Here is a 26680-nt window from a genome sequence, read left to right on the forward strand (position 1 = left end):
AGGTGTGTGTCTACATCATGCCAAGAAGAAATTGGTTTATAAACTGTTCACAACATTTACTTCAAGTTGTACAAATTTTTAGAGGCAAAAACAGTGCTCATGGTGGCATGTTTAAGATTCACCTGTGTGTCTAGGTGAGGCAACAGGAGTATATGGTCCAGTATAAGGGACTGCTGATTGTTATAATACTGTTATAATTATAAACCTATAAACCAAAGCATGGTTAAATTCTCATAGCAGATACATAAATAGATAAATAAATAAATAAATAGATAAATAAATAGATAGATTGACGGACGGACGGGCGGGCGGACGGACGGACGGACGGACGGACAGACAGACAGACAGACAGACAGACAGACAGACAGACAGATAGATAGATAGATAGATAGATAGATAGATAGATAGATAGACTGTAAATGATCTGAAACAAGAAAGTGTTAAGGACAGAGGAGTTTTTCAGTCACACAACAAACTGCTTTTTTGTCTAGTTCTCTTTGAGAGAGAGGCAAAGAAAGGCTAGTAAGCGAATGTCTGCATTAATAAAGTTTTAATTTTCAACAATTTGCTGTGATACTGTAACACAATTTACTTCTATAAGATTATAATACAAGCCAGGGCGCAAGACTGGTTTTCAGTGATGTGCCGTGACTCGCCAAAACAACCGGAATTTCCATTACTGTGGTTTCCACTGCAAAAGAGGTGGGGTTAAGAGTCACATTTTCGTGACTGACGTGGGCGGGTCTAAAGATTATGAGGGCGTAGTCGAACGCGTGGAGTGAAAGTAGGAGTACTGTACAACGTTGGTTAAAGTTAATGTATGCTGTTTTGGTGGGGTACTCGTTTTTTTCCAACACCTTTGAGATGGACACGTTTCTTTCAAACAGCTCTCAGATAAATATCACAGTGCCGACTGAAGACTGGACATCTGTAAGTAGTCATCATTGTATGAGTTTCTATTTATTCTGGTGAATGTTTGCAATTAAAGCTTTCGGAAAGAGCAGGCTACTTTGAGACTCCCAGATTGCTGTGTTTGAAGTATGTAACTGACTGAAATGATGTCCACGGGTTTGCTATACACAAGAGATATGAGTAAAAATAAAACTGTCGTTTACAGACAGATGTGTGTGTGTGTTTAGATATTCTCTTAACATGCTTGGTGTGCTACTTTTAGAAATTGCATTGTCTAAGAGAAAACACATGGGTCTAGGATCTATATCGGTCTTCTATTCACTTTCTTCTCAGGTCTACTCAGCAGTGCGGTGGATCCAAATGTCCATGGCACTTCTAAGGTAAAGCCAAAAGAAAAAGTCACTTGTAGTTCCTGTTTTCTGTAGACTGATAGGAATTTGTTTTCATAAATGTCTTTTGTCTGGTTTTAGTATTTTAGGTTCAGGCTCCATTATTTTCTACACTGTTCTCCAAAGACATGTAAGGACGTCTGAGGTAAGATATACTGATGATCTGTCATGTGCTTGTACTTCACGACTGTTGACAAACATAAAAGTTTCCTTATGACAAGAAAACCTGACAGGTTTTGCGAAATCGCCGACAAATGCCCGAAATCGGAGGCAAATCGGAGCTCGTGCACGCGACTGACAGTCACACAGTGTGAATGACCAAAGACGCGATCTGAGAGAATCGCCGATGACCGTGAAATATTTGGCATGCTAAATATCTGGACCTATCGGCCACTCAAAATTGTGCAGTGTGAAAAATACCTCGGTGATGACCTATAGCCAATGAGAGAGCGAAATACAGGGCAGCGGTCAGTTCGGGAAGCAGTTATAGACCACAGTATCAGCAAGCATGGCTTATGTTGGTGAAACGCAGTTTGCGGAGCAGACAGAGTTCTCGGCGATTCTTCCTATTGTGAAGTCATGCAGTGTGAAACCTCCTGTCGCCGATCCAGCGTGCAATGTGAACCCCAGATAGTAATCCATCTATACACGCTTCATTCCTAATTAGGGATCTGCTGGAGCCTATCCCAGCACACATTGGGCGAAGGCAGGGGTACACCCTGGACAGGTCGCCAGTCCATCACAGGGCCACACATATAGACAGACAACCACACACACTCACTCGTGTGGGCAATTTAGAATTACCAATCAACCTAATGTGCATGTGTTTTGGACTGTGGGAGGAAACCTGTGTACCCAGAGTAAACCCATGCAGGCACAGGGAGAACATGCAAACTCCACACAGAAAGGTCCCTGCCTGTTCAAAACTGGTATTTGAACCCAGGACCTTTTTGCAGTGAGGCAACAGTGCTAACCACTAAGACACCGTGCTGCCCCCAGATAGTCATGAAGTGTGAAAACAACCGAGATCCAACCATGTGCAGTGTGTATGCCAACTCGGCATTAGTGTGTGAATGTTTTAATCAGAAATTGAAGGTGTGATGCTTACTAACCCAACATGTAACCAGTAATAACTGTTATGTTCTCTTCAAAGTTCTTCAGGGTTTTTTCATCTTTCCACATGTCTGAGTAGATTATGTCATGTTAAGATGACTGTGTGGAGACTAAATGTCCAAAATCTGAATTTATGCTTGTTACATGTACTCAGTATATTATCTACACTAACATTTATTTACATGATTAATTCATTTACCTATATGTGGAGGATCCGAAACCTACTGCATGAACACTGAGCTAATAATTGATACAAATATTGTATATTGTGTGTGTGTGTGTGTGTGTGTGTGTGTTTTCAAATTCATTTTTTCTTATCCATAACTGAAACTCTCTGTTACAGGTACAACCACTATTTCTTTTGAGTTTAACAGACCTGCTGTTAGCTGTGAGCTGGTTGAGTGGTGCTCTCCTCTTTAGCAACTCCTGTGGATCTCATGTTACCTGTTACAACCTCCATACTGTGGAGCAGGTAAATAGAAATAGCATAATTGATTATACTCTGATTTACCAGGAAGAGCCAACAGAGAGCTGCCCTTTTGCTACACACTGTATGATATTGTCCCTAAATATAACCTTATGACACAACCATTAATTAACAATTAAATTTTTGTTGGTCACACACACACACACACACACACACACAACCATACAGAGTTCCACAGGCATTTAAATGCTTTTGTACAACTGTTAAAATTTACTTCTATAAGGAAATTACTTGTATAATGAATTAACGTGTATGCCAGTAGGAAAAAGAAATAGATAAAAATATAATATAAAGGATATAAAAGTTAGAACAAAGCAAAAGTATGGATTTTATTTTGAAAAAAAGTGCAGATATGTACAGTTGTTTATGTAAGAAGAGACTGGAGCCTTAACCTTGGTCACGCTTCCCTACCCCTTAAAATTTGGGTTCATCCAGGATAATTTATTAAGAAGTTATGTATGTATAAGTAAAGTGCTTTTGTGGATAGGACTTTCAAAATATGAATACTTTCATATTCACCTCAATAAAATGATTTTAATCAACTCCATTTAATCAGTTAGGGTCAATACTGACCCTGCAGCCTTCAATAAGGGTGAGCCTGCAGAGATTTCCTTCCTATCCTAGGTCCTCTGCCCTGTGGTGGTATTAGGACTGGATGAAAATCTCAAGTGGACTGCAAATCAAATTCCCTTCACAATAATCACATTTTGTTGCCTTTCAGCCTGAATTTTTTGTTTTATCCAGCTGTATTGCTCAGTGCAACTTGTAACATCCAAGTAAAGATATACCAGCAACAGGTCAGGAAAAATAAACAGTCACTGCATTGAATAAAGGATCACCCCTCTCCTAATAAAATTTAACATGATCAGGTGTAGCTAATCATTGTCTCAATGGCACACCAAGCCATTTGACTTCCACCTGTGATCAGGTGTGGTCATTTTGATTAGCTCTGCATAAAAAGGGCTATTCCTGGAGCATTTCAGTCCATGGTAGTGCAACTAAAGCAAACAGTCAACTATGAGTGGCAAAGCTTTATTAATCCTTACAGGCACAGTGAAGTCTATTATTAAGAAGTGGAAGGTGTTTCGTATTACTGAAACCCTTTCTGGATCAGGACGGCCCACCAAACTGGATGGAGCGAGGTGGAAATTTGCTCAGAGAGGATACCAAGAAGCCTAAAGCAATGCCTAACAGACAGCTCACCATCCAAATAACGCTATTCCTACAGTAAAGCATGGTGGTGGTAATATCCTGCTGTGGGACTGTGTTTCTCTGCAGCAGGGACTGGATTTAGGATTAAGAAATTATGTGTCCTGTTGCTGTTATATATTTCACTTAGATGTTATAAGTTGCACTGAGTAAATACAGCTGGATAAATCAAAAATTGTGTTTGTCTTCATTTCAGTCTATAAAGGAACAAAATGTGATCATTTGCAAAAAGGTGGTTCTTTTCTATACCCACTGTAGCAAAAAGGTTGTAGACACAAATAGAGCATATGAGAGGTGCAAATGTAGTTAGCAAATTGTAGCCCAGTAAGCCCTCAAATGTTTAGCTCTCCATGTGAAATAATAATTTTACAGATTACTGTGTATAGGTGCACATTTGGCAGCTTAACAAAAGATTCCTCACAATGTTGACACAGGCGACTGTTACAATAGCAATGCCTTGTCTGACTCTTTCCTTGTTTCACGGAACTGTTGCTTGGCAATATTTGATTTGGGATTAAGGGAACAGGGGTTTGAAAGGCAGGTTTCCTTGACTTATTTTATGATTCATTGGTTGTAAATGTCTCACATTATGAAAGATGAAGCTCTGAGGCAAGTCCCTGATTTCCACCTTTTGAAGTTCCTTGTGATTTAAAATTGTCACAATTAGCCATTTAACAAGAATGGCACAACAACACTGAAAAATGGTGTAGCAAATGATGAAGCAATAAAAGCCAGCAGAAGTGTACAATTTCAATGGAAACAGTTAAATCAAGATAAAGCAAAATAGTATTAGTATATTATATTATATTATATTATTATAATATTTTTCTCTCACTACCATTATGACTTCCCTTTTTGTACCTAACAGACACTCTTCATGGCTTCCTTCTTCTATACACTCCACTATGTGTGGGTGCTCTACACTGGTTTAAAGGAGAAATATTGTTGCAGACTGAATGGTTTCCCAGCTCAGGTAATAATAAATCTAGTCTTGATTATAAGCTCTGATAATCATTAGTTTAAAAAATTAACGCTTAGTTTTGTCCCATGTGCAATAACCCTTTAATGACTGACTTTCAGCATTCAACCCAAGCAAACCCATGCAGTCAACTGGCAGCAGTTATGTCCTGGTACGTAATAGATGATTCAAGATTCTCCATACCACAGTATTCCCTAATATAAATCATTGTTTTTAATCATTGAGGATTTTTTTTTACACATGCTTGGCCCATGTATTTAATATGCTCATTTTTACACTGACCATACACTGACATTGTATCTGTATGTCATCCGATCTCATATTATTTTTCATTCCAGTGTTTTGCCACTGATGCTCACAGTGCCAGTCTTCATAGCAGGAAATGTGTCGCACTGTTACGTAAATTTTACCCAGCCCTACAGGTAAGTCTGTTTTCAACTGTTGTATTCACTGGGAAAACCCCAACAAGGCTTATTTGGATAATTCCCAAAACGTTCTCTTCTTGGCATGCAACAGAAAAAGCAGAAGGAACTGATATCTGTTTGGCAGGTAGAACTGTGTATAAAATAAAAAAGGGATTCTCCAGTGTTAGGGTCTCAATGTCAAATATACAAGCTTGGTTTTATTTGTGTCGCTTCACTAAAATCTCTTACCATTTTTAACAATTTAGGCAAACAGCAAAAGGTGCTTTGTATTAAGCATAAGGATTCTGTAAAAATATATACTGTATTTTTTATTTTTATTCAATGGTGATGTTTTACTGTCATAAAAAGGGTTGAAGGGTTGTTTATGGAAGAATTGCTATGATGAGCAGAATGAAACCTCAGGTCATTTAAAACTAAAATTTATTTAAAATCTACTAATGTTTGGGGATTAATTCTACAAGGCTGCACATATTTATGGCCAGACTAGTTTGTCTTACATAGATGACTTTTATGTTGTTTTATTGTGTCTGCAGTTTTGTTTTTATTGTTTTAACATGGTTGACTTTATATGACAACTAATACTAATAGGCTTTTAGTATTAACATTCAAATTTACACAATATGGTCAAAAATATGTGGATAGCTTTGGCCATATAGTGTATTTCCTAAATATACTGGGTTCCTTGAAAGTTTGTGAACCGTTTAGAATCTTCTATATTTCTGCGTAAATATAACTCAAAACATAATCAGATTTTCACACATCCCAAAAATAGACAAAGTGAACCAAATCAAACTAATAAGCCAAAAAAAAGATTTTTCTTTGTTTAATTATTGAGAAAAATGCTCCAGAATTACATCTGTGACCGGCAAAAGTATGTGAACCTTTGTTTTAGTATCTGTTGTAGTAAAAGTTTCTGCCAACTGTTGATCAGTCCTGCACAATGACTTTGAGGAATTTTATCCCATGCATTTCTTAGTACAGAACAGCTTCAACACTGGGATTTTGGTGGGTGTCCTCACATGAACTTCTTGCTTCAGCTCTTTCCACAACATTTTTTTTGTGATAAGGTGAGGACTTTGACTTGGCTTTTCCAAAACATTATCTTTGTTCCTCTTTAAACAATCTTACCTAGACTAGTTGCTTAGGAGTTACCCTGGATTCCTTTGTGATCCCACAGTCCATTACATGTTTGGCTTTTGGAGTGATCTTTGTTGATTGAACAATTCTGGTGGAGGTAACAGTGGTCTTAAATTTCCTCCTTTTGTACACAGTTTGTCTGATTGTAGATTTGTGTAGTCCAAACTCTTTAGAGATGGGTATGTAACCTTTTCCAGCCTGATAAGCAACTCCTTTTGAACACTATGTGGATATATAATACATGTTCTTTAATAAAACAGGGCACTCACTGACACGTCATCCCATTGATTGAACACAGATTTGCCTAGAGGGTTACATACTTTCGCCACTCACAGATATGTAATATTGGAACATTTCTATTAATAAATAGATTACTAAGTATAATATATTTGTCTGATATGTTCGATTGGGTTCCCTACTTGAAAATCTGAAAATCTGATGATGTTTTGGGTCATATTTATACAGCAATATATAGAGAAAATTCTAAACTTTCAAGCACCACTGTTGAATTTTTAATGTTTGCTTACAGATGCCTTTTGTTACACACCGGTGCTCTCTACCTAACCTCACAGGAGAGTGAGATACTCATGACCTGTAAGATCATCAATGACTACACCATTGCTACCTTCCTAATATCCTTCTTCTTCACTCTAACTGGGATTGTGGTGAGTTGTTTTCTAATCTGTGCTAAGGTTTCAGGCGTTTCTTGAAGATGCTTTATGGGAGTTTAAATTACAGTTCATAAATAATCAGACATTGATAAATGCATTGTTATTTGAGCTGTGTATTGTACATTTCATGCGGTATAATAGATCGATACAACTTGCAATGTAAGGTACATAGCAACGAAATGCCATGGACTTTAAATAAAATAATACTTAGCCATTGAGCTTTAATTGGAGTGTTTAAAGGATATATGTACATAGCCAGTGTTAAGGGAAGAATTGATGATTTTTAGTAGAGGTTTGAGGTCTGTTGTTATCTGTCTCATGAAATATGTAGTTAAGGGATCTAGTACACAAGTTTATTTTCATGAGGGAATTGAATCGAATCGAATTAAAACATTCTAATCGCTGATCTGATATAGTTAAATTGTTATCTTGCTTAATAATGGTTATCAAATTACCTGACTTTAAATTAATACTTTGTCATTTATTAATAGTCATTTTATAATAATCTTTTCTTCCCTGATATTTTTTAATTTTGTCATTGAAAAAAATGTGGTGATCTTATTCCTTTGCTACAGTAATAAATAAGTGTGTGGGATTCTTTTTAACAGGGATCTTCGGTCAGGTTAGAGAGATATTTTGATCTAGCAACGCTTCGAGATTTTATATAGCTCAGAAGGCTCTCATTCCATGCTGTTTGAAATACTACTGATTTAATTTGATGCCAGTTATATTTTAAAACTTTTGACCGGTCTGTTTAAGGTGCATGCAAAAATAGGATTTTAAGACAGCTAATGCCACAAATTCAACAAAAGCATAACAATCATGTAAATATAAGGTACCAAATGGCCTGCTAAATTTTTAAATACATTTGTGATTAAAAATGATTTAGCTCTGTCCAGCTTAAATGAATACATCATCTGTGATCAATGCTGAATCCATTGCTTCTCATGCTCTAGGTGCTAATGGTAAAAGCTCGCTCCTTGTACAAGCGCTGTTTTACTTCTCATGGCTTTTTTGCTGACCGTCAGTGGGCCACACTCCGTGTGCTGGAACAACGTATGATCCTTTACCCAACTGCATTCTTTTTTTGCTGGGGACCAGGTAAACTCAAGCAAGCTCTTTTATTATTAATTCTATCCTCCTAAGACCTGAGCTTACATTTTAGATTTCTTCTACCTATTTGGGGTTAGGAGGAACCAATAAATATAATAACCAGACATTATCTTTGAACATGAAGCCACTTATTTTTGTGTACAACAGGTTCCAGTTACAAAGAATTATGGATTATGGTGCACACAACCAAAAATGTGATGTCCTCATATGAGGATGCCAGGTCTTAGGAGGCTATATGTATTTATTACTGCAGGTATATACTGCTATGCAGTTACTTCAACAGATATGTGCCTAATCAAATGTCTCTGTACTGCATTTGATGGAATTTTCCTTTTTTTTTTTTTTTACTTTTTGGGTTCCAAGCTTAAAAAGAGGAACTCAAAAAAGTACCAGATTTTTTTGAGCAACACTGATGTCTTCCTCTTTTGGACAGCAATTTTCCTGGCCACCATGATGTTATTCAAACCAGAGGAAGTGGAAGGGAAGGTGGGAGTTATCCTGTACATTCTACAAGTAAGCCAAAATAAACCTGCTGTAAAACTGTTCTTTTATTGACTTTTAACCAGCTGTATAATTCCTTTTAACTTCCTCCTGCCTTGTTACTCTAAGCTTAAAATGATTTCATTCATGTTCTGCTGTTACAACCCAGTCTAGGGGTCACACAGAGTAACCAGCTCAGGATTCAAGGAACTGATATCTTTGTAATGGGACTACAATAATATATTCAGCGAATAATATACACAACACCAAGTCAGAAAGGGGAACACCAAGCTCAAAGTCAAGAAAACAGGCACAAGCCAAAACAAGAACAGAGAACTCTATTTATATCACAAGCTACAACAAATCCACTATACACTATACTGTAAGAATCTAGTGTTTTGACCGAATGGAAACAAATTCCCACAGATACACTCCAGTATATTGTAGAAATCGTTCTCAGAAAAAAAGATTGCAGTTGGTGTTGGTGCTATCACAAGCTATGTTTTGGTTGGAGGTGTGGTTAAAAGGTGTCCACATACCTTTGACCATATAGACTATTACTAAGTTTATAGTATGTAACAAAGATCAGAGGACAATGTCAAGAGCAAGTGTGATAACCTCAGATTCTTTACTTTACATATTTTTTTGCATTGCACCGCTGGCACGATTGGCTGATTAGATAACTGCATGAATATACAGTTGTTCCTAATAAAGTAGATTTTGAGTGTATATATCTGGGCTTATTTATAATGGGTTTGTATAAATGACTGGAATTTTCGACACGCATAAAAGTAATGAAGGCATGAGGGTTGTAATTATTTTGTGGCACTGTGTAAGGTAACTACTTGTCTGTTTGCCTCTCTCAATTTTTTGTCTTCCTATCATTCCTTCCCTTTCTCTTTCTTAGGCCCTCACTTCTGGCTCTCAGGGTCTGTTGAACTGTCTGGTGTATGGATGGACCCAACAGTACTTCCGTAATCTAAGCAGTGGCACTGTGCAAGATGCTGATACCCAAACGCCACTGTTGCGTTCCCAGAAAAAATCTTACAACACCCTCTGCTCATCCAGCACAGACATGCAACACATCTGAGGGAAGCAAAAAAGAAAAATATTTCTCATAGCCCAACCTATAGACTAAACTGCCTTGACTTTGGCTGAGTTACTTGTGTGACAGACAAATGGCTGGACATCTCCAAAAAGATGTGTTTTTACTTCTGTGGTCACACACAGGGCATGGCATGCAACACCAGGTGGCAAGTCAGGAGGGTTAAACACGAGGACAAAAGTGCTATATGAGAGTATTGAAAAGTGCCTCAAAGAAGGAAGAGGTCTGGTATTGGTTTTGTTATGAGTCCTGCTGCTGCACCTGCCATCAGAAAGCTATGCAAGGAAATTCCTCTACAGAGCTATGTTTATAAACAGCAACAAGCTTTACATAAGGTTAGAGACTGAAAAGTGAGATAGGACTTCTTTTTGACAGCTGGCAGGAAAGGACTAAAGTAACCTTCTTGAAGACACACATTAAAAGGAACCATATTTTCACAAGAGTCTTATAGCAGACTTAAGAATTTCATGAAAAGTACACAAAACCTAGCACATTTGCACTTTTTTTCCTTGGGGAAACTGGTAAAACACACGTGTGTCAGAAAGCAGGTATGTCATTGCATGCATAAGATGAATGCATTCATGACAAAATCTGGGAGTGTTTTCATTTTAGTTGTATAGGGTTGTACAGGATAGCTTCACAGAAATCTGCATATTATTTAGCACATTAAAGCATGTCTTTTACTAGACTGTGCTGCTTCAATGCTCAGTGCAAATGAAACAATATGCTTTTTAAACAGTTTAAATTTGCATTTAATCTTATGAAACATCTCACTTAAGTTATAAACAGCTGCTCTCTCACCAGTGCTGACCCTCATGAATATGTTACATACATATCCTAACAAAAACTTCACTAACTGATGTACTGAGCATCCCTATGAATGAACTGTTATTAAAAAAAATAACATTAGAATAAGCACAGATTTGAGAATTCAAGAATTCACACTGTTGTATAAATGGAAAAATTTTATATATATCACTCATGTGGTGAGCTGCATTGGCATAAAACATTTATTTGCCATATGTTACTCTTTCATGCCAACAAGGTTTTTTCATATCATTGTATTTCTCATTAGTATAATCAAATATAATTAATTATCGCATGCATATCTGCTGCAAATATACATTTAATTCATATCTATGTCTGTATTCATAAAGCAGGGCAGAGTAGTTAAGTAAATTATGTGAAACCACCTGGAATCAGTAAACTTGTAATCACAAGAAAAGTAGAGGTCAATAATAAGTGATGACAGCATGTGATGATGGCTAAGACCGTAAGGAATTACGAAAATGGAAACAGGTTTTTATTCTAAACCTACATAAACATTTTACACTTGAATATAGAGTGGAATATGGTTCTTTGTTTGTGAGTGAATGTAGTAGTATAATAACCTGAGAGAGTGAGAAAACTACTGTACATTTTCTCAGTATGTTTGCAGATCCACCTTCTGGTTTTGTTCAAATGCTTGTTCTGTCAACATGTATACATGATTATTGTAAACTCTACACTTTATAAAAATAAATGGCAGGAAGCAGTGGTCATTAAGTTCTAGCTTTAATAAAACAATACAAATCAACCCTTTACTACAATCTCTTTATACAATTACTTTACATATCTTAATTATTTCATTTGTCTATTTAGTCAGACACTTAGAAAAGGACGAGATGTGAACATTACCTCAGCTGGGTGAAATTATAGTCAGAAATAAAGTTTATATTAGTGATATTAAACACAAAACTGGAACACAGGAAATATCTGGGAGGTAGGTATTTTCTAACATTTATTTGTGTTTATTTGTGTTTATTTTGTTTAATTTTACTCTGCTAGTTTTTTATCTTCAAATTATTAAATAATAATAATTATAATTATTATTATTATAAAAATATCATAAAAAAATAATAATTGTTACAAATTTATTTATTTAATTTAATTTTATTATTCCCCACATTATATATATATATATATATATATATTACAATATATCTCCTATGATGTCTCTTTCCTTTAGTTCCCTGTTGATTAAGTGTGGTGGCACTTACACAAGGCTGCTTATTAATTCATATTGATAAATTGGGGAAACATAACATGATGAACATTTTCCAGACAAGAACTTTTCCCTTCATTCACTTCGTTTTAACAAAAAAAAAACGAAAGCAGTTAAATATACACTCGTGAGATGTAATTAGTCAACTCCAATTTCTTTAAACCACATGGAGGAAGGCAGAAAATGCCATCTACAGGAGCAATGTAGTATCCGCAATCTGCTGGATCAGCCAAATTCTAAGCGAAATAACTGAGCACAAGCGATTAAACTGTAAATACTAAACTCGAAAAGTGCAAATGATTGTAATTACATACAGACACACACGTTGATCGTTTTAAAGCGACTCTTATTTTGACTCCTCTGTTGTAACTCGTCTTTCCCGTCCCGCAATGTTATTATCACGTGATCGCCCCATTTCCGAGCTCTCTCCTATTAGCCGTCACGATAAACTTTCGAGGATTGTTGATTATTTTAAAGGTCCGGTGCTCGGTGTAGCTACCCGGATCAAAAAGAATCAGGTGTGTGTTTATAATCTGGAAGCTATTTATCTAATATGATTTTGATTACGGTTACACAGGTAGCAGGGTTATGCTGAATCCATGCTGTAAGACTGGTGCAGAAAGACATTATATATCTTGTATGCTTCAGATGTTGAGTCTGGTCATTCTGCTGCATGTGACTAACAGAAGGCATGTTGTTTACCTGGGCAGGATGATGGAGCTGTGGCGCGGAGTTTCGTGGTTTCTTCGTGTCAAGCCTCTCTTTCATCGCCATGTGTGTGTCTGCTCTTCCTCCAGCCACAGAGCTGTTATATTTGACATGTTTGGAGTGTTGATCCCTTCACCGCTCCCTAAAGCAACAGGTCCAAGTGCTATACATGATTTCTGCGTGTTCCTCTTATGTCCTCTCACACCATCATACCACTATTATTCAAAGTGTTATATACAATTACATTTATAATGGTCAGATTAATCTTTCACAATTATTGACATTTAACAGGAGAAAATATATTCACTAAGTTCAGTTAGGATCACTGTTTAATTTTAAGAATGAGAAATGTCAGAAAAATAACAGAGAGAATGATTTATTTCATTTCCGCTTTTGTTTCTCTCATCACATCCCCAGTGGGTCAAATGTTTACCTGCAGTTGATTTGTATTTAGTAGCATTGCCTTAGCATACATTTTGGGTGGCTTTCCACAAACTTGTCACAGTAAATTGCTGGAATTTTGGCTCATTCCTCCAGAGAGGACTGGTGTAACTGAGTCAGGATGGTAGGCTGACTTGCTTGCACATACTCATTTTTTTTTATTTTATATTAGATTGAGGTCAGGGCTTTGTGCTGGCCGCTCCAGTACCTCATCTTGGTTGTCCTTAAACCATTTTGCCACAACCTTGGAGGTATGCTTTGGGTCATCGTCCATTTGTAAGACCTGTTTTGAATTAGGGGTCTTGGGGACTTTCACACCGTCACAGATCTGCCATTTCATCTGTCAGCTTGTGACAGCAAAGAATTAGTGTCTATAATGACCTTAGAAACTACAATGACCTAATAGTTCCTCATGGGCCATTGATTGCTGTTGTAGAAAGGACATTAATCAGCTACAGTTATGTTATTTACTGTTTAGTGTCACCCAAATGAGGATGGGTTCCCTTCTGAGCCTGGTTCCTCTCAAGGTTTCTTCCTTATTCCATTCCAGGGAGTTTTTCCTTGCCACCGTCGCCACAGGCTTGCTCATTAATGATAAAATAGGGATAAAATAGTTTAATAATTAAATTTAATAATTTATTCTTATTTCTAGTTATTTAGTTATTTTTTATTTTAATTTTCCCCTCCCCTTTCTCTGTTTTTCTTCTTTTGTAAAGCTGCTTTGATAATGTTGACAATGTTCATTGTAAAAGGTGCTATACAAAGTAAATTGAATTAAATTGAACTGAATTAGCTTTGACCTCTTGGCTAATGTCTTGAGATGCTGCTTTAATATATCCACATCATTTTACATCCTCAAAATGTCCTCTGTTTTGTAAAGTGCAGCAAAGTACACCTACAACATGATGCTCCCACCCCCCTGCTTCACGTTTGGGACATGTTCTTCAGTTTGAAGGCCTCACCACTTTTTCTCCAAACATAAAAATGGTCATTATGGCCAAACAGTTAAAATTTTAATTCATCAGACCAGATGGCATTTCTCACCCCATAAAGTAAGATCTTTGTCCCCATGTGCAAACTGTCTTGTTTTTAAGCTTCTTTAATGTTGAGCAGCCTGAATCATGTTATGACAATATAGGTTTTATTTTCTTGTACAACTCCAGTTGACACATCAGGATTAAATTAGCCTATCAGGAGCAGTTGTCCTTTAGTAATTTACTGTTTGGGGTTGCCACATACAATTCACATGCAGAAGCAACCCTCCCATTTTGTAGCCTCAGTATAATTAAATAGCTGTGCATTGTACAGTGAAAGCATCGTTTGACTATCAGGATAAGTTTTTGTCATAACCCCTACCCCCTTTTCAACTGCTCATATCTCCACATGAGGTTTGTTTTGTGTGTTATATAACTGTGCACTTATTTGCCATTTTTTGACAGAATGGGAAAATGAGAATGGAGTCCCTTATGGCACGATAGGCCAAGCTATAAAGGCAGGAGGCAATAACAACTCCTGGAGGAAATACATGAGAGGAGAGCTGGGGGCAGAGGAATTTGTGGAAGCCTTTAGTCGGGACTGCAGTCAAATTGTATGTTTCTCATAGTTGGCCTTTTCTGTAAGACTGTGCTTATAATGGATTTGAATTCGAAAATTGGGTACATTGTATTGCATGAATTGGTGTATAGGAACCCATATTTGGCTGTATTATAAACTGTATGTTATTTTCAGGCAGGCTTCAAGGTCCATGTCGGCTCTTTCCATTCGGCACTTACCGGAGACTCCATGTCACGGCCTGTGACTGTTATGATAGATGCTGTGCAGCGTGCTCGTGCTGAGGGGTTTAAGACTGCTGTTCTTAGCAACAACTTCCTGATGCCTGGAGGAAAGTCCTATCTTCCTTTGGACACCTCACTCTTTGATGTTGTAAGTGGATGAACTATAATTTGCTGTAGTGAAAACTGGAAACAAGATTTATATATTTTTTATAGTCCTGGTTCAGTTTTATACCTACACTTTTGTATCCTGTAATGTTGGAAAAAAATTGGATACAGTATTGGATAATTGATACTCCAATTCTTGCTGTCAGAGTGTCTTTTTTACATTGTTTTTTGGAAACTACATAATGATGGGCTAAAAGAAAAAGGGGTATCCATGTGCATACATCATAGTATGCAACCACAATAAACTGACTATTTATCTGAAATTGCTTACAAAATCTAGAGGTTTCACGTTTGGGGTTTGGCTCAATAAGAGTAGTCTAATTGCATTATCAACGTGAGGATTCGTGTGTTTTTGTGTGTATGTGTGTGTGTCTGTGAGAGAGAGTAGAGTAGAGTAGAGAAATTCAGGATGTTTGTGTGGTTTACAAACCATCACATATTTAGCTATAAATGTGACTATTTTGTCTCAACAGCCTGTAGCTAGTTGAACATTACTGAGAATTCGGTTGTGGATATCATCATGTCATAAGGAACAACATAAGACAGACTGTACTGTTATATAAAAATAATGCACGCTGGGGGAAGTGACAACATGATACATATTTAGCCAAGGGGAGTTAAACTTCTGAACAGGATGATGAGTGAAAATTGTTATTATTTTGTTTAAAGGTCTTATTTTTTCATTCAGTACTGCCCTTCAGAAACTACAAAAGATGTTTCATGTTTCTCTGCTCAAAAGTTTAAACCCCCTGGGCTCTTAATGGATCATGTTGCCTTCTTAAGCATCAGTGAATGTTTATCTATCTAAACAAACTGCAATTTATAAGCTCCCTCTTCTTTGTTTTAAATGACTAATAAATATTAAATACATGTCTCCTGAAAAATTTCACCACATCAATGATTGTATGTTTTACTCTGTTAAACAGGTTTTATTAATCTGTTTATTGTTAGTCTTTAATTAGACTAATTAGTCTATTAGATTGTATAAGCACACCAGCAGTTTCTTCCAAGCAGATCCACTCATGCTCAGACAGATTGGATGCAGAGGGTCTGTGAAAAGCCAACCTCAGATTTCATCACTGCATTTATTGGGATGAAGACTTTTCACCAAATTTGAAGAAGTTTCTTTTTCCTTATCAGTTATACGAAAGCCCCCCGATTATAGTCTCACTTCTATGATCACCTCACTGTATCTTGATTTTGTTCATGTATTTTTCTTTTATTTAATTCTTTTTAGATAGTAGAGTCCTGCAGAGTGGGTTTATGTAAACCAGATCTCAGGATCTATCAGCTGTGTGCTGAAAGACTGGGAGTCTCACCACATGAAGCTGTGTTTCTGGATGACTTGAGTTTCAATGTGGAGGCTGCAGTACAATTAGGAATGCATGGCATCACGGTGAGTTCAGTACATTACTGTAGTTCCAAGTGGTTCCATATACAGTATCTCACAAAAGTGAGTACACCCCTCACATTTTTGTAAATATTTTATTATATCTTTTCATGTGACAACACTGAAGAAATGACACTCTGCTCCAATGTAAAGTAGTGAGTGTACAGCCTGTATAACAGTGTAAATTTGCTGTCCCCTTAAAATAACAGTCCATCACCAAGGCAGTGGTCGTCTTGGAGGTGTGTTGGGGTCGTTATCATGTTGGTTCCCTCAATGAACTGTAGCTCCCCAGTGCCGGCAGCACTCATGCAGGCCCAGACCATGACACTCCCACCACCATGCTTGACTGTAGGCAAGACACACTTTTCTTTGTACTCCTCACCTGGTTGCCGCTACACACACTTGACACCATCTGAACCAAATAAATTTATCTTGGTCTCAACAGACCACAGGACATGGTTCCAGGAATCCATGTCCTTAGTCTGCTTGTCTTCAGCAAACTGTATGCGGGCTTTCTTGTGCATCATCTTTAGTAGAAGCTTCCTTCTGGGACGACATCCATGCAGACCAATTTGATGCAGTATGCAGTGTATGGTATGAGCACTGACAGACTGACCCCCCACCCCTTCAACCTCTGCAGCAATGCTGGCAGCACTCATACGTCTATTTCCCAAAGACAACCTCCGGATATGATGCTGAGCACATGCATTTAACTTCTTTGGTGGACCATGGCGAGGCCTGTTCTGTTGTATGGTCTTGCCCACCATGCTGCAGCTCAGTTTCAGGGTCTTGGCAATCTTCTTATAGCCTAGGCCATCTTTATGTAGAGCAACAATTCTTTTTTTCAGATCTTCTTCAGAGAGTTCTTTGCCTTGAGGTGCCATGTTGAACTTCCAGTGACCAGTGTGAGAGAGTGTGAGAGCGATAACACCAAATTTAACACACCTGATCCCCATTCACACCTGAGACCTTGTAACACTAACAAGTCACATGACACCGGGGAGGGTAAATGGCTAATTAGGCCCAATTTGGACATTTCCACTTAGGGGTGTACCCACTTTTGTTGCCAACGGTTTAGACATTAATGGCTGTGTGTTGAGTTATTTTAAGGGGACAGCAAATTTACACTGTTATACAGGCTGTACACTCACTACTTTACATTGGAGCAGAGTGTCATTTCTTCAGTGTTGTCACATGAAAAGATATAATAAAATATTTACAAAAATGTGAGGGGTGTACTCACTTTTGTGAGATACTGTATATATACTACCGCTCAAAAGTTTGGGATCACTTGCATATTTCAGCTGGATTTCAGCTATGGAGGAAGACTCTATCAGCCAATCCATCTTGTCAGAGATCCTCTAGGAAGCATGTGGTGAAATCTCATCAGATTATCTTGAAAAATTGACAGCTAGAATGCCCAGGCTGTAATTACTGCAAAATGTGTTTTTTTTATGAAGGCAAAGTTTGAAGAAAACATCCATCATTTCCATCAAAATCATTATTTCTAACTATGACATGTCAGCATGTCCTGTTCTTTTGCTATATTTTCTATCTATTCAGACTAATTCCCTGTGTGTTTCCTTGGAAAACAACATTAATACCCTTTTAAATACTAACATGATGTTAAAGACCTTTGACAAGGGGCCAAACTGTGAAATCTAGATGACTGGGTAAGAGCATCTCCAAAACGGTTTTGTCGGATGTTCCTGATATGAAGTGCTTAGTACCTTCCAAAAGTGATCCAAGGAAGCAAGGAACTCAAGGCTCATTGATGTGTGTCTGAAATTACACTTACATGATATTAATATCTCATTTATAGAAATATTGTATAAAAGCAATTTTGTACTCTGACTATTTCTGATTTAATTATGTGAATATGAAAATAAATTATTTTGAGTTACATTATACTTCACCAATATCACACAAACAAGGGTGTGGTTATATTGAATATAAGCACAGCTGTGATTTCGGCACAAGCCTGCACCTACAGCGTTCTCCCTGCAGGCTCCTCCACCACCACAACCTGCACAGTGGTTTTTGAGATATATTTAGGATGGGAATTTTGCTGTTAACTGGCAACCCTCTGTATGGGGTTCTGCAGGCTGTTCCTTAAAGCCTCACATTAATAAAAAAAAAAAAACTTAAGATAAAATTTACTCAGTTCCTCAGATTACGTTATGTTGCTGCCTCAGACGATATCCTCTAGGCCAAAATAAAATACTTTTCATGCACTTTCCAAGAATGCTAAGATACATTTAGTGACAAAGGTGTATTTAACATTGCCCTCAAATGGTATTCTGTCAATTATTTTTTACATTTTGTGGTCATATCAAACTGTCAGACAGTGGTGCTGGACTTGCCTGAGCTGATACTGAGTAAGAAAAATACACTTAAGTCCATGGTCAGAATCCTGCAACTGTTTAAAGCAAACAGAAGTCCCATGATACTGTCTGTTTAAACCTACAGTCATGGTTACGTCTGAGTTCTGAATACTGATATGTACTGTTTTCTGAACTGTTTCACATGAAGTATGTGTAACTCTACTCTAAATATGGCCCTTGATATTTGTATTCCTACATTTTCTCATTCTTAATGATTAAATTTCCAGAACAGTTGCTAGCTGTGAGGCTCATAGCTTGATTAGTCCACAATGGGCAGGGTATTTTGTTGATGTGCTCTTACATGAAATGGTGAATTTGAATTATCAGAAATAGTAATAGAATTACAATATTTTTCCACATATTTTTCTCCAAGTTTTGGTTGTTTTGCATTTCTAATTTATTATCTGTTTGGATTTGCTGCAAGACAGTTCCTCTGTAGCATTCAACATGTGCTGTTTCTCCTCAGGTTAGAGATCCTGGATTGGCTGTGAAGGAGCTGGAGCAGGTGCTGAAGATACCTTTGTCTGTGTATAGTCCTGGAACTCGGTCTGTTAGCCAAAATTGGCAGCTCCCTATGACCCAGCTTACCCAGTATCTCAAGAAAGCTACTCAGCTACCACTTACAGGTACAGCTGATAATTATATGTTTTATAACTAGAATTCAAACATACTCATGTTTTGTTCAATGAAATGCGTTATTGCATTGTTAGAATGTATTCCATTTAGTTGTTTTGGATTTCCTTTATGTTTTTCATAGACAACATTACAATGCAGCAGCTGAGCCAGAGTTACTTGACTGATTCCACATGCCTGTTGAGCTGTGGACAGCATCAGTTTGTCCTAAAGAAGAAACCAAGTACTGAAGCTCTGCAGAAGGAATGCAGGTTCAGTCACATGAGCCTATGAGCATCTACATTATTTCTATTGGATTGTATTTTCCGTTAAAACATTTTTGTATCTGTAGGCTTCTCAAAGTCCTTAAAGAAGCCAAAGTCCCTGTACCTAGTGTTATTGACCAGCATGAGATGTCCAGGTAAGCAGACATTCACTTGCGAATTAGATTAGACCCATATAGCTATATGTTGTAATCTAAATATGCATCTTGTGTAATTGTAGTATATTTTAGTGTTTTAACATTCCTTTTATCTATTTTTTCCTTTAGCAATGTCCTAGGAACCCCATTTTACCTGACCTTTTACTGTCCAGGTCGAGTGTTTAATGACCACTCTATACCAGGAGAGGATCCTCATGAGAAGAGATGTGTATATGAGACTATGATAAAAACTCTCTGTCAGATACACAGAGTAGACCTGAAAAACACAGGTCTGGACAGCCTTAGAGGTCCAGGTAGGAAATTTGCAAAGTTTTCCCATTTCAAAAAATTGATAAAAATGATATAACAGTGGAGACTTGCAGTATAAAAGATCATAAACGTCCTACAAGCTGCGTAATTATCAACATATGAACATATAAATAGTATAAACCACAGCAGCCCTACCCTGGCCAAAGTCACTTACAAATGAATTAGTGAATTAATTTATTAATTGGGGCTGTACCCCAAGGTTCCTGATTTGTGTCCATTGAAGTTTAAAACAGCCATCTTTTTTACAGCTAGAGATTTCCGTGCTTTCCATTTTATATCTATAACCACTGCAAATCTATGATTTTATTGTCTTTTTACTGTAGTATAACTGACCATAAGCTAATTTTTGCACATCTTCTGTATTCATGTTAAGAATCATATCTGACTCTCCTGTCATGCCACAGCAGAATAAAGCCATCCCATTGTCGTTTTTTTTGTTGGACAGCAGGACAACATAAGAGTTACATAGCTACAAACAAAATGTGACTTGATCAAGAGTTTGTATTTTAGGTGACTTCATGGAATCTGAAGTGAAGAAGTGGGCGCAGCAGTTCAAAGCAAATGAGATTCAGCCCATTCCTGCCATGGATAGACTGATAGACTGGCTACTGTTGCATCTCCCTAAATATCAAAGAAACACACTACTCCATGGAAGCTTCAGGTTTGACATATCTATGCACACAGTTGTATAACCAATTAAACACTCCAAATAGGGCCACACCCACTGCAATATAAGCTGCTGCAGCATACACTGATCAGTCATAACATTAAAACCACCTGCCTAATATTGTGTCCTTTGCAACATCAAAACAGTTTTGACCTGTCAAGGCATGTATTTTTTTTATTTAAGATTTAATTTATTCGTATGGCACTTTTAACAATGGACATTGTCTCAAAGCAGCTTTACTGAAATATAAAAACAGAATAAAAATTACAAAGTTTAAAATTAAATTAATATTTATCCCTAATGAGTAACACACCTGAGGCAAAGGTAACAAGGAAAAACTCCCTGAGATGATATGAGGAAAAACCTTAAGAGGGAACCAGACTCCTCTTCATTTGGGTGACGTGGTACAGTAAATAATGTAAATGTAAATAATGTCCTTTCTACAACTGTATATAATCATTGGAACTGTGCAACCAAGAGCTCCTGAGCAACTAATAGGTCATCGTACTTTCATTAGAGTTCATTATAGACTTAACACTAATTCCTTCCTGCTGAAGTCTTCAAATGTTCACTGATGAAGACCAGAACACAAAACTGACTGCCGGAACAGCAGTTCAAAAGACAGCGTCTCCAAGTGGTTATATCCACAGGACTCGCATCGGTCATGGGCTGTCTACGCGGATCCATTCCCAGCAGCAGCGTGCGCCACCTAGCAATAAGACTCCAACCAGGGGTGGGGCATCAGGATAGATCAGACAGGTCCTGAAAGAAGAAGCGGTCACACTGGAAACAGAACACTGGGAGCTTTGGAATGGCACGTATAGCTCGACAGAGGCAGATAGAGAGAGTGAAAGGGACAGGGAGAGAGAAAAAAGGAAAAAGAGAGAAATATTAGGTATGCTTGTAATCATGTAATGGTTAAAGATGATGTACATTATGTTCAAAGTGCAGGCAGGGATTCCGGCAAGAAGACATGAAGGCTAGACAGACATGAAGGCTTCCTGGGACAAAAAGCATCCAACTACTACGAGAGTTGTAAAGCGACAGCATCCAAACATTCCAGTTCACCAAACACTCTAAGGCCATGAAACTTCCAGATCTGCTTCCTTATGTAAAAAAAAAAAAACTATACATTGAAAGCTTGACTATACAAATTTGTCTTCCACCTGGACTTAGACACTGAGACTGAGTCCCGAACTCTAATTGGAAGGCTGTTCCATAACTGTGGGGCATTGTAAGAAAAAGCTCTGCCCCCTGATGTAGCCTTCAATACTGGAGGGTACTACCAAATAACCTGCACCTTTTGATTGAAGTAGGCGTGATGATAAAAAACCAGAAGGACACTCAGGTACTGTGGCATGAGACCATTTAGTGCTTTATAGGTCAGTAAAAGCATTTTATAATCATTGTGAAACTTGACTGGGTGCCAGTGCAGTGTGGATAAGATAGGAGTGATGTGTTCATATCTTCTGGTTCTAGGTAGGACTCTAACTGCTGCATTCTAGACCAACTAGAGCTTGTATATGGGGATGTGGTAGCTTAGTGGTTAAGGCATTAAACTACTGATCGGAAGCTTGAATACTCATGTGAGCTTGAATCCCAGGTCCACCAAGCTGCTACTGCTGGGCCCCTGAGCAAGGCCCTTAATCCTCAGTTGCTCGATTGTATAAAATTAGATCAATTATAAGTTGCTCTGGAAACAGGTGTCTGCCAGATGCCAGAAATGTAAATGTATATGTTCTTATAGCCAGACAGTAAGGCATTACAATAATCCAAGCTAGAGGTAACAACAGCATGTACTAGTATTTCTGCATCAGACAGTGACATCAGATTTCTTATCTTAGCAATATTTCTGAGATGAAAGAAGGCTACCCTGGTGATATTATCTATATGAGCTTCAAATGAAAGACTAGAGTCAATAATCACACCAGGGTCTTTTACTGCTGAAAGAGAAAGACCATTCAAAGTAATTATAAAGCTTACTTCTGGCTGCATGTGGTCCTAATACAAGCAGTTCTGTCTTCTCAGAGTTAAGCAGAATTAATCATCCACTGTCTAATATCCTTTACACATTCTTCAGTCTTAATAAGCTGGTGTCTCTCATCTGACTTAGTTGAAACATATCACTGTGTCATCAGCATAACAATGGAAGTTATAAGTTTACTAATAAAACTGGCCTGAACAAAAATGATGGTATCCCTAGAAAAGATAATTTGACCATGGGGACTTGTTAACCTAAAGTTTTCTTGTAATTAGCATCACAGGTGTCTTCAAGCCAGTCAGTCTGCCTATTTAAAAGGTGAAGAGTAGTCACTGTGCTGTTTATCATGGTGTGCACCACACTGAACATGGACCACAGAAAACTAAGGAGAGAGTTTTCTCAGGAGATTAGAAGCATGTTAAAGGTAAAGGCTATAACACAATATCCAAGCAACTGGATATTCATGTGACAGTTGCACATATTATTCAGACGTTTATGGTCCATGGGACTGTAGCCAACCTCCCTGGACGTGGCCATGAGGAAAATTGATAACAAATTGAGACAATATAATAATACGAATACAGGAGACAGATAATACGAATGGAGACAGATACAGATAATACGAATGGTATCCAAAGAGCCCAGAACAACTTCCAGAGAGATTAGAGGTGAACTCCAAGAACAAGGTACATCAGTGTTAAATCACACCATCCATCACTGTCCATCCAGATGACCGAGAAGGACTCTAGCGTTGAAAGCAAATCATAAAAAAGTGAGACTGGAATTTGCCAAAATGCACATTGACAAGCCACAAAGCTTCTGGGAGAATGTCCTTTGGACAGATGAAACAAAACTGCTTTTTGGCAAGTCACATCAGCTCTATGTTCACAGACGCAAAAATGAAGCATACAAAGAAAAGAACACTGTACCTACTGTGAAACATGGAGGAGGCTCGGTTATGTTATGGGGCTGCTTTGCTGAAACTGGCACAGTGTGTCTTGAATCTGTGCAGGATACAATGAAATCTCAAGACTATCAAAGCATTCTGGAGCGAAATGTGCTGCCCAGTGTTAGAAAGCTTGGTCTCAGGCACGGGTCATGGGTCCCCCAAAAGGATATTGACCCAAAACACATAACTAAAAACACCCAAGAATGGCTAAGAACAAAACATTGGACTATTCTGAAGCAGCCTTCTATGAACCCTCGAACATCTGTGGAAAGAGCTGAAACATGCAGTCTGGAGAAGGTACCCTTCAAACCTGAGACAGCTGGAGCAGTTTACTCATGAGGAGTGGGCCAAAATACCTGTCGACAGGTGCAGAAGTCTCATTGAGAGTTACAGAAATCGCTTGATTGCAGTGATTGCCTCAAAAGGTTGTGTAAGAAAACATTATATTAAGGGTAAATTAAGTTGACACAATGTACTTTAGTGAAGGAAGAAACAGTGTAAAGAGATGATTTTGGGCTAAATAATGTGCCTGTTGTACTTTAGGGGCTATGCAGCACATGCACTAGTGCACTGATGCAGTTGTATGTGTTGCTTATGAGAAAGATGACAAATCTTTGATAATTGCTGCTGATTTTTATCCATTATATGTTTTTTATGGTTCCTGAATTGGAACTTTTGAGAAATGCACTATAAACATTAAATATTTTGTTGTGTATTCTGTTGTCAAAACAATGGGTTATTGGTGAATTAGTTTTTGGTTGTAAGCCTACTAAACTATTTATATGGAATTGATCTTGACCTCCTGTTTTAAAATTCTTAACATATTTTTAACCATGTGCCCATGGTTAAAATAAATAACCATGTTATTTGAAATGCTGGATTGCTGCCCATAGACATGTAAATAACATTTATTAAATAAATAACAAATAAATAACAATTAACAAGTAAATAACAATTATTAAATATTAATAACATATAAAATGTTATTAATAATAATAATGATCATAATAATAATAATCTTACAGCCTGAACAATCTGGTGTTTGACCCCGACACCCCTGATGTGAGGGCAGTTTTGGGCTGGAGTCTTTCTACTGTAGGAGACCCACTTGTGGATGTGGCTTCCTGTTGTATGTCCCACTTCCTTCCCCCTACTGTGTCTACACAACCAGGTAAGAGCAAGAGCATTCCAGCAAAGCCAGGTGCTCTGTGTCTGATCAACAATTAACTCCAGCAGTTATTCTTTATAAGGGAAAAGTTGCCGTTAAATAAGAACCAGGACAAGGTTCAGCAGGTTAGGTCTGTGTGCAAAATCAGTTCAACTGGAACATGTACAGTGTATCAAAAATAAGAAGTGAGTTAAATAATAAAACACAAAAGGGGAGCCCTCACCTATACAATATGCACAAGCTGTAATACTGCAAAGAATCTGTATACTTCGTGGCTCATCTTTAATCTGTCCAGCTTTTTCTGCAATCAAAATAGTCAGATACAATGACAGATGTCTGTAGATGTCTGTGTGGTCAATTCCTGAATAAGTGAATTAAATTTTTGTTTAAAGAAAATCTTAAAATATCCTGGAAACTGATGATGATTGCAGAGATATGAGAGATAATACAGACCATCTTCTTCGTCTTTCGGCTTTTTCCTTCAGGGGTCGCCACAGCGAATCATCTCTCTCCACCTATCCCTATCTTCTGCATACCGATCCGGTATGAAATTTAGAGTACTGACGATTTGCATGTTTAAATTTGGCAATGTTTTACGCCGGATGCCCTTCCTGACGCAACCCTCTCTATTTATCCGGGCTTGGGACCGGCACAGAAGTCACTGGACTGTGACCCCATGGCTAGATTAGATAATACAGACCATGACGTATAATAATGGCCATCCGTTTATATTATATATTTATTATAATTCATATAAAATGTAGTTCATATAAAACTAAGCATACAGGGTATGCAAATTATTTGCAATCCATTACAAGTACGAGTGTATTCTTAAATTAACTCGGATATTTTATGCTGTCATAGGGAAGTTTCTTGCTCTGATGGGTATCCCGAGTGCAGAGGAAATATTTGATCTGTATAGCAAAGAAATGGAATTGGAGTACGTTCCAAACTGGCAGTTCTACATGGCTTTCTGCTTCTTTCGCCAGGCTGCTATCTTACAGACAAATTATAAAACGTCACTCAAAGGTAAAAAATAATTATTATTTATTAACCTATCCTTTCACATAAAATATTATACAGCATCCCAGAGCCTTTGGGTGATATTTGGGGCTGACATTAAAATTTCTGTATATGTTGAAACTCATGGTTTTTTTTTTGTTTGTTTTTTTTAAGTGTATTTAATAATTGCAAGATTTTCAGAAATATGTCTCTTATTTTTATTAAGTCACTAGAAACACAACCAAAGTAGAAGACATTGCAGACCAGGCATGGGACTTTGCTACTAAAGAAGGCTTCCGTATCTTTAATGCTTTGCCTGGAGCAGCAAGCCTTTGAGAACGTAATGACAATACAGTGCAACATCAGCGTCTGTGCTGGACAATCGGGTATCAGGGAGTTTGTGTATTACTCAGTAAACTACTCCTCAGGTCCTCAAGCATTGACAGAGGTTGCGCAGTGTGGCCGGAGTTTCAGAAAAAATTAGACCTGATAAATTACTAGCACAACATGATGGTTTGTTTGTACACACAACTCTTTCAGATGTAAGTACCAGGCATAATGTTGTATGTGTTCCCATTTTAATGTTATCTGAATATTGTATATCATAAAATGGCTTTATATTA

General features: G+C 37.6%; 2 protein-coding genes and 1 long non-coding RNA gene across 4 annotated transcripts; 2 read left to right on the forward strand and 1 right to left on the reverse strand.

Moving 5' to 3' along the window:
• The first annotated feature begins 770 nt into the window (after window positions 1-770).
• On the forward strand, window positions 771-10565 carry tmem116 (transmembrane protein 116). Its single transcript, XM_058375668.1, has 11 exons — window positions 771-930; window positions 1246-1292; window positions 1383-1446; window positions 2758-2886; window positions 4979-5083; window positions 5191-5240; window positions 5428-5511; window positions 7181-7316; window positions 8279-8423; window positions 8869-8948; window positions 9823-10565. The coding sequence occupies exons 1-11, from the start codon at window positions 817-819 to the stop codon at window positions 10003-10005; spliced, it is 1137 nt and encodes a 378-aa protein (XP_058231651.1). The 5' UTR covers window positions 771-816; the 3' UTR covers window positions 10006-10565.
• Window positions 10566-12437: 1872 nt separating this feature from the next.
• Window positions 12438-26680, forward strand: LOC131342993 (acyl-CoA dehydrogenase family member 10-like). 2 transcript variants are annotated; one of them, XR_009203093.1, is made up of 14 exons: window positions 12438-12582; window positions 12775-12926; window positions 14653-14801; window positions 14942-15136; window positions 16391-16549; window positions 19394-19553; window positions 19685-19811; window positions 19892-19960; window positions 20090-20274; window positions 20801-20951; window positions 24913-25058; window positions 25541-25598; window positions 25920-26084; window positions 26284-26680. XR_009203093.1 is itself a non-coding variant. In XM_058374319.1 (13 exons), exons 2-13 carry the CDS (start codon window positions 12776-12778, stop codon window positions 26391-26393), a joined length of 1767 nt encoding a protein of 588 aa, XP_058230302.1. In that variant the 5' UTR covers window positions 12438-12582; window position 12775; the 3' UTR covers window positions 26394-26680. The 2 variants fall into 2 exon arrangements, 1 of the variants encoding a protein (XP_058230302.1); XM_058374319.1 differs by lacking the exon at window positions 25541-25598.
• Window positions 21585-25646, reverse strand: LOC131342996 (uncharacterized). The gene is made up of 3 exons (XR_009203094.1): window positions 25509-25646; window positions 25279-25356; window positions 21585-21719 (listed from the first exon to the last, which is right to left on the reverse strand). It is a non-coding gene; the product is annotated as an uncharacterized LOC131342996 (long non-coding RNA).

The sequence above is a fragment of the Hemibagrus wyckioides genome, linkage group LG22 (assembly GCF_019097595.1).
Source record: "Hemibagrus wyckioides isolate EC202008001 linkage group LG22, SWU_Hwy_1.0, whole genome shotgun sequence".
Taxonomy (NCBI): Eukaryota; Metazoa; Chordata; class Actinopteri; order Siluriformes; family Bagridae; genus Hemibagrus; species Hemibagrus wyckioides.

Excerpts from the sequence above, each read along its gene's own strand:
- LOC131342993 (XM_058374319.1), top strand. The coding sequence starts at position 12,776 with ATGATGGAGCTGTGGCGCGGAGTTTCGTGGTTTCTTCGTGTCAAGCCT. Across the intron at positions 12,927-14,652 it reads ACCGCTCCCTAAAGCAACAG|AATGGGAAAATGAGAATGGA; the intron begins GTCCAAGTGCTA and ends ATTTTTTGACAG. Across the intron at positions 25,059-25,919 it reads TACTGTGTCTACACAACCAG|GGAAGTTTCTTGCTCTGATG; the intron begins GTAAGAGCAAGA and ends ATGCTGTCATAG.
- tmem116 (XM_058375668.1), top strand. The coding sequence starts at position 817 with ATGTATGCTGTTTTGGTGGGGTACTCGTTTTTTTCCAACACCTTTGAG. Across the intron at positions 931-1,245 it reads CGACTGAAGACTGGACATCT|GTCTACTCAGCAGTGCGGTG; the intron begins GTAAGTAGTCAT and ends CTTTCTTCTCAG. Across the intron at positions 5,241-5,427 it reads CTGGCAGCAGTTATGTCCTG|TGTTTTGCCACTGATGCTCA; the intron begins GTACGTAATAGA and ends TTTTCATTCCAG.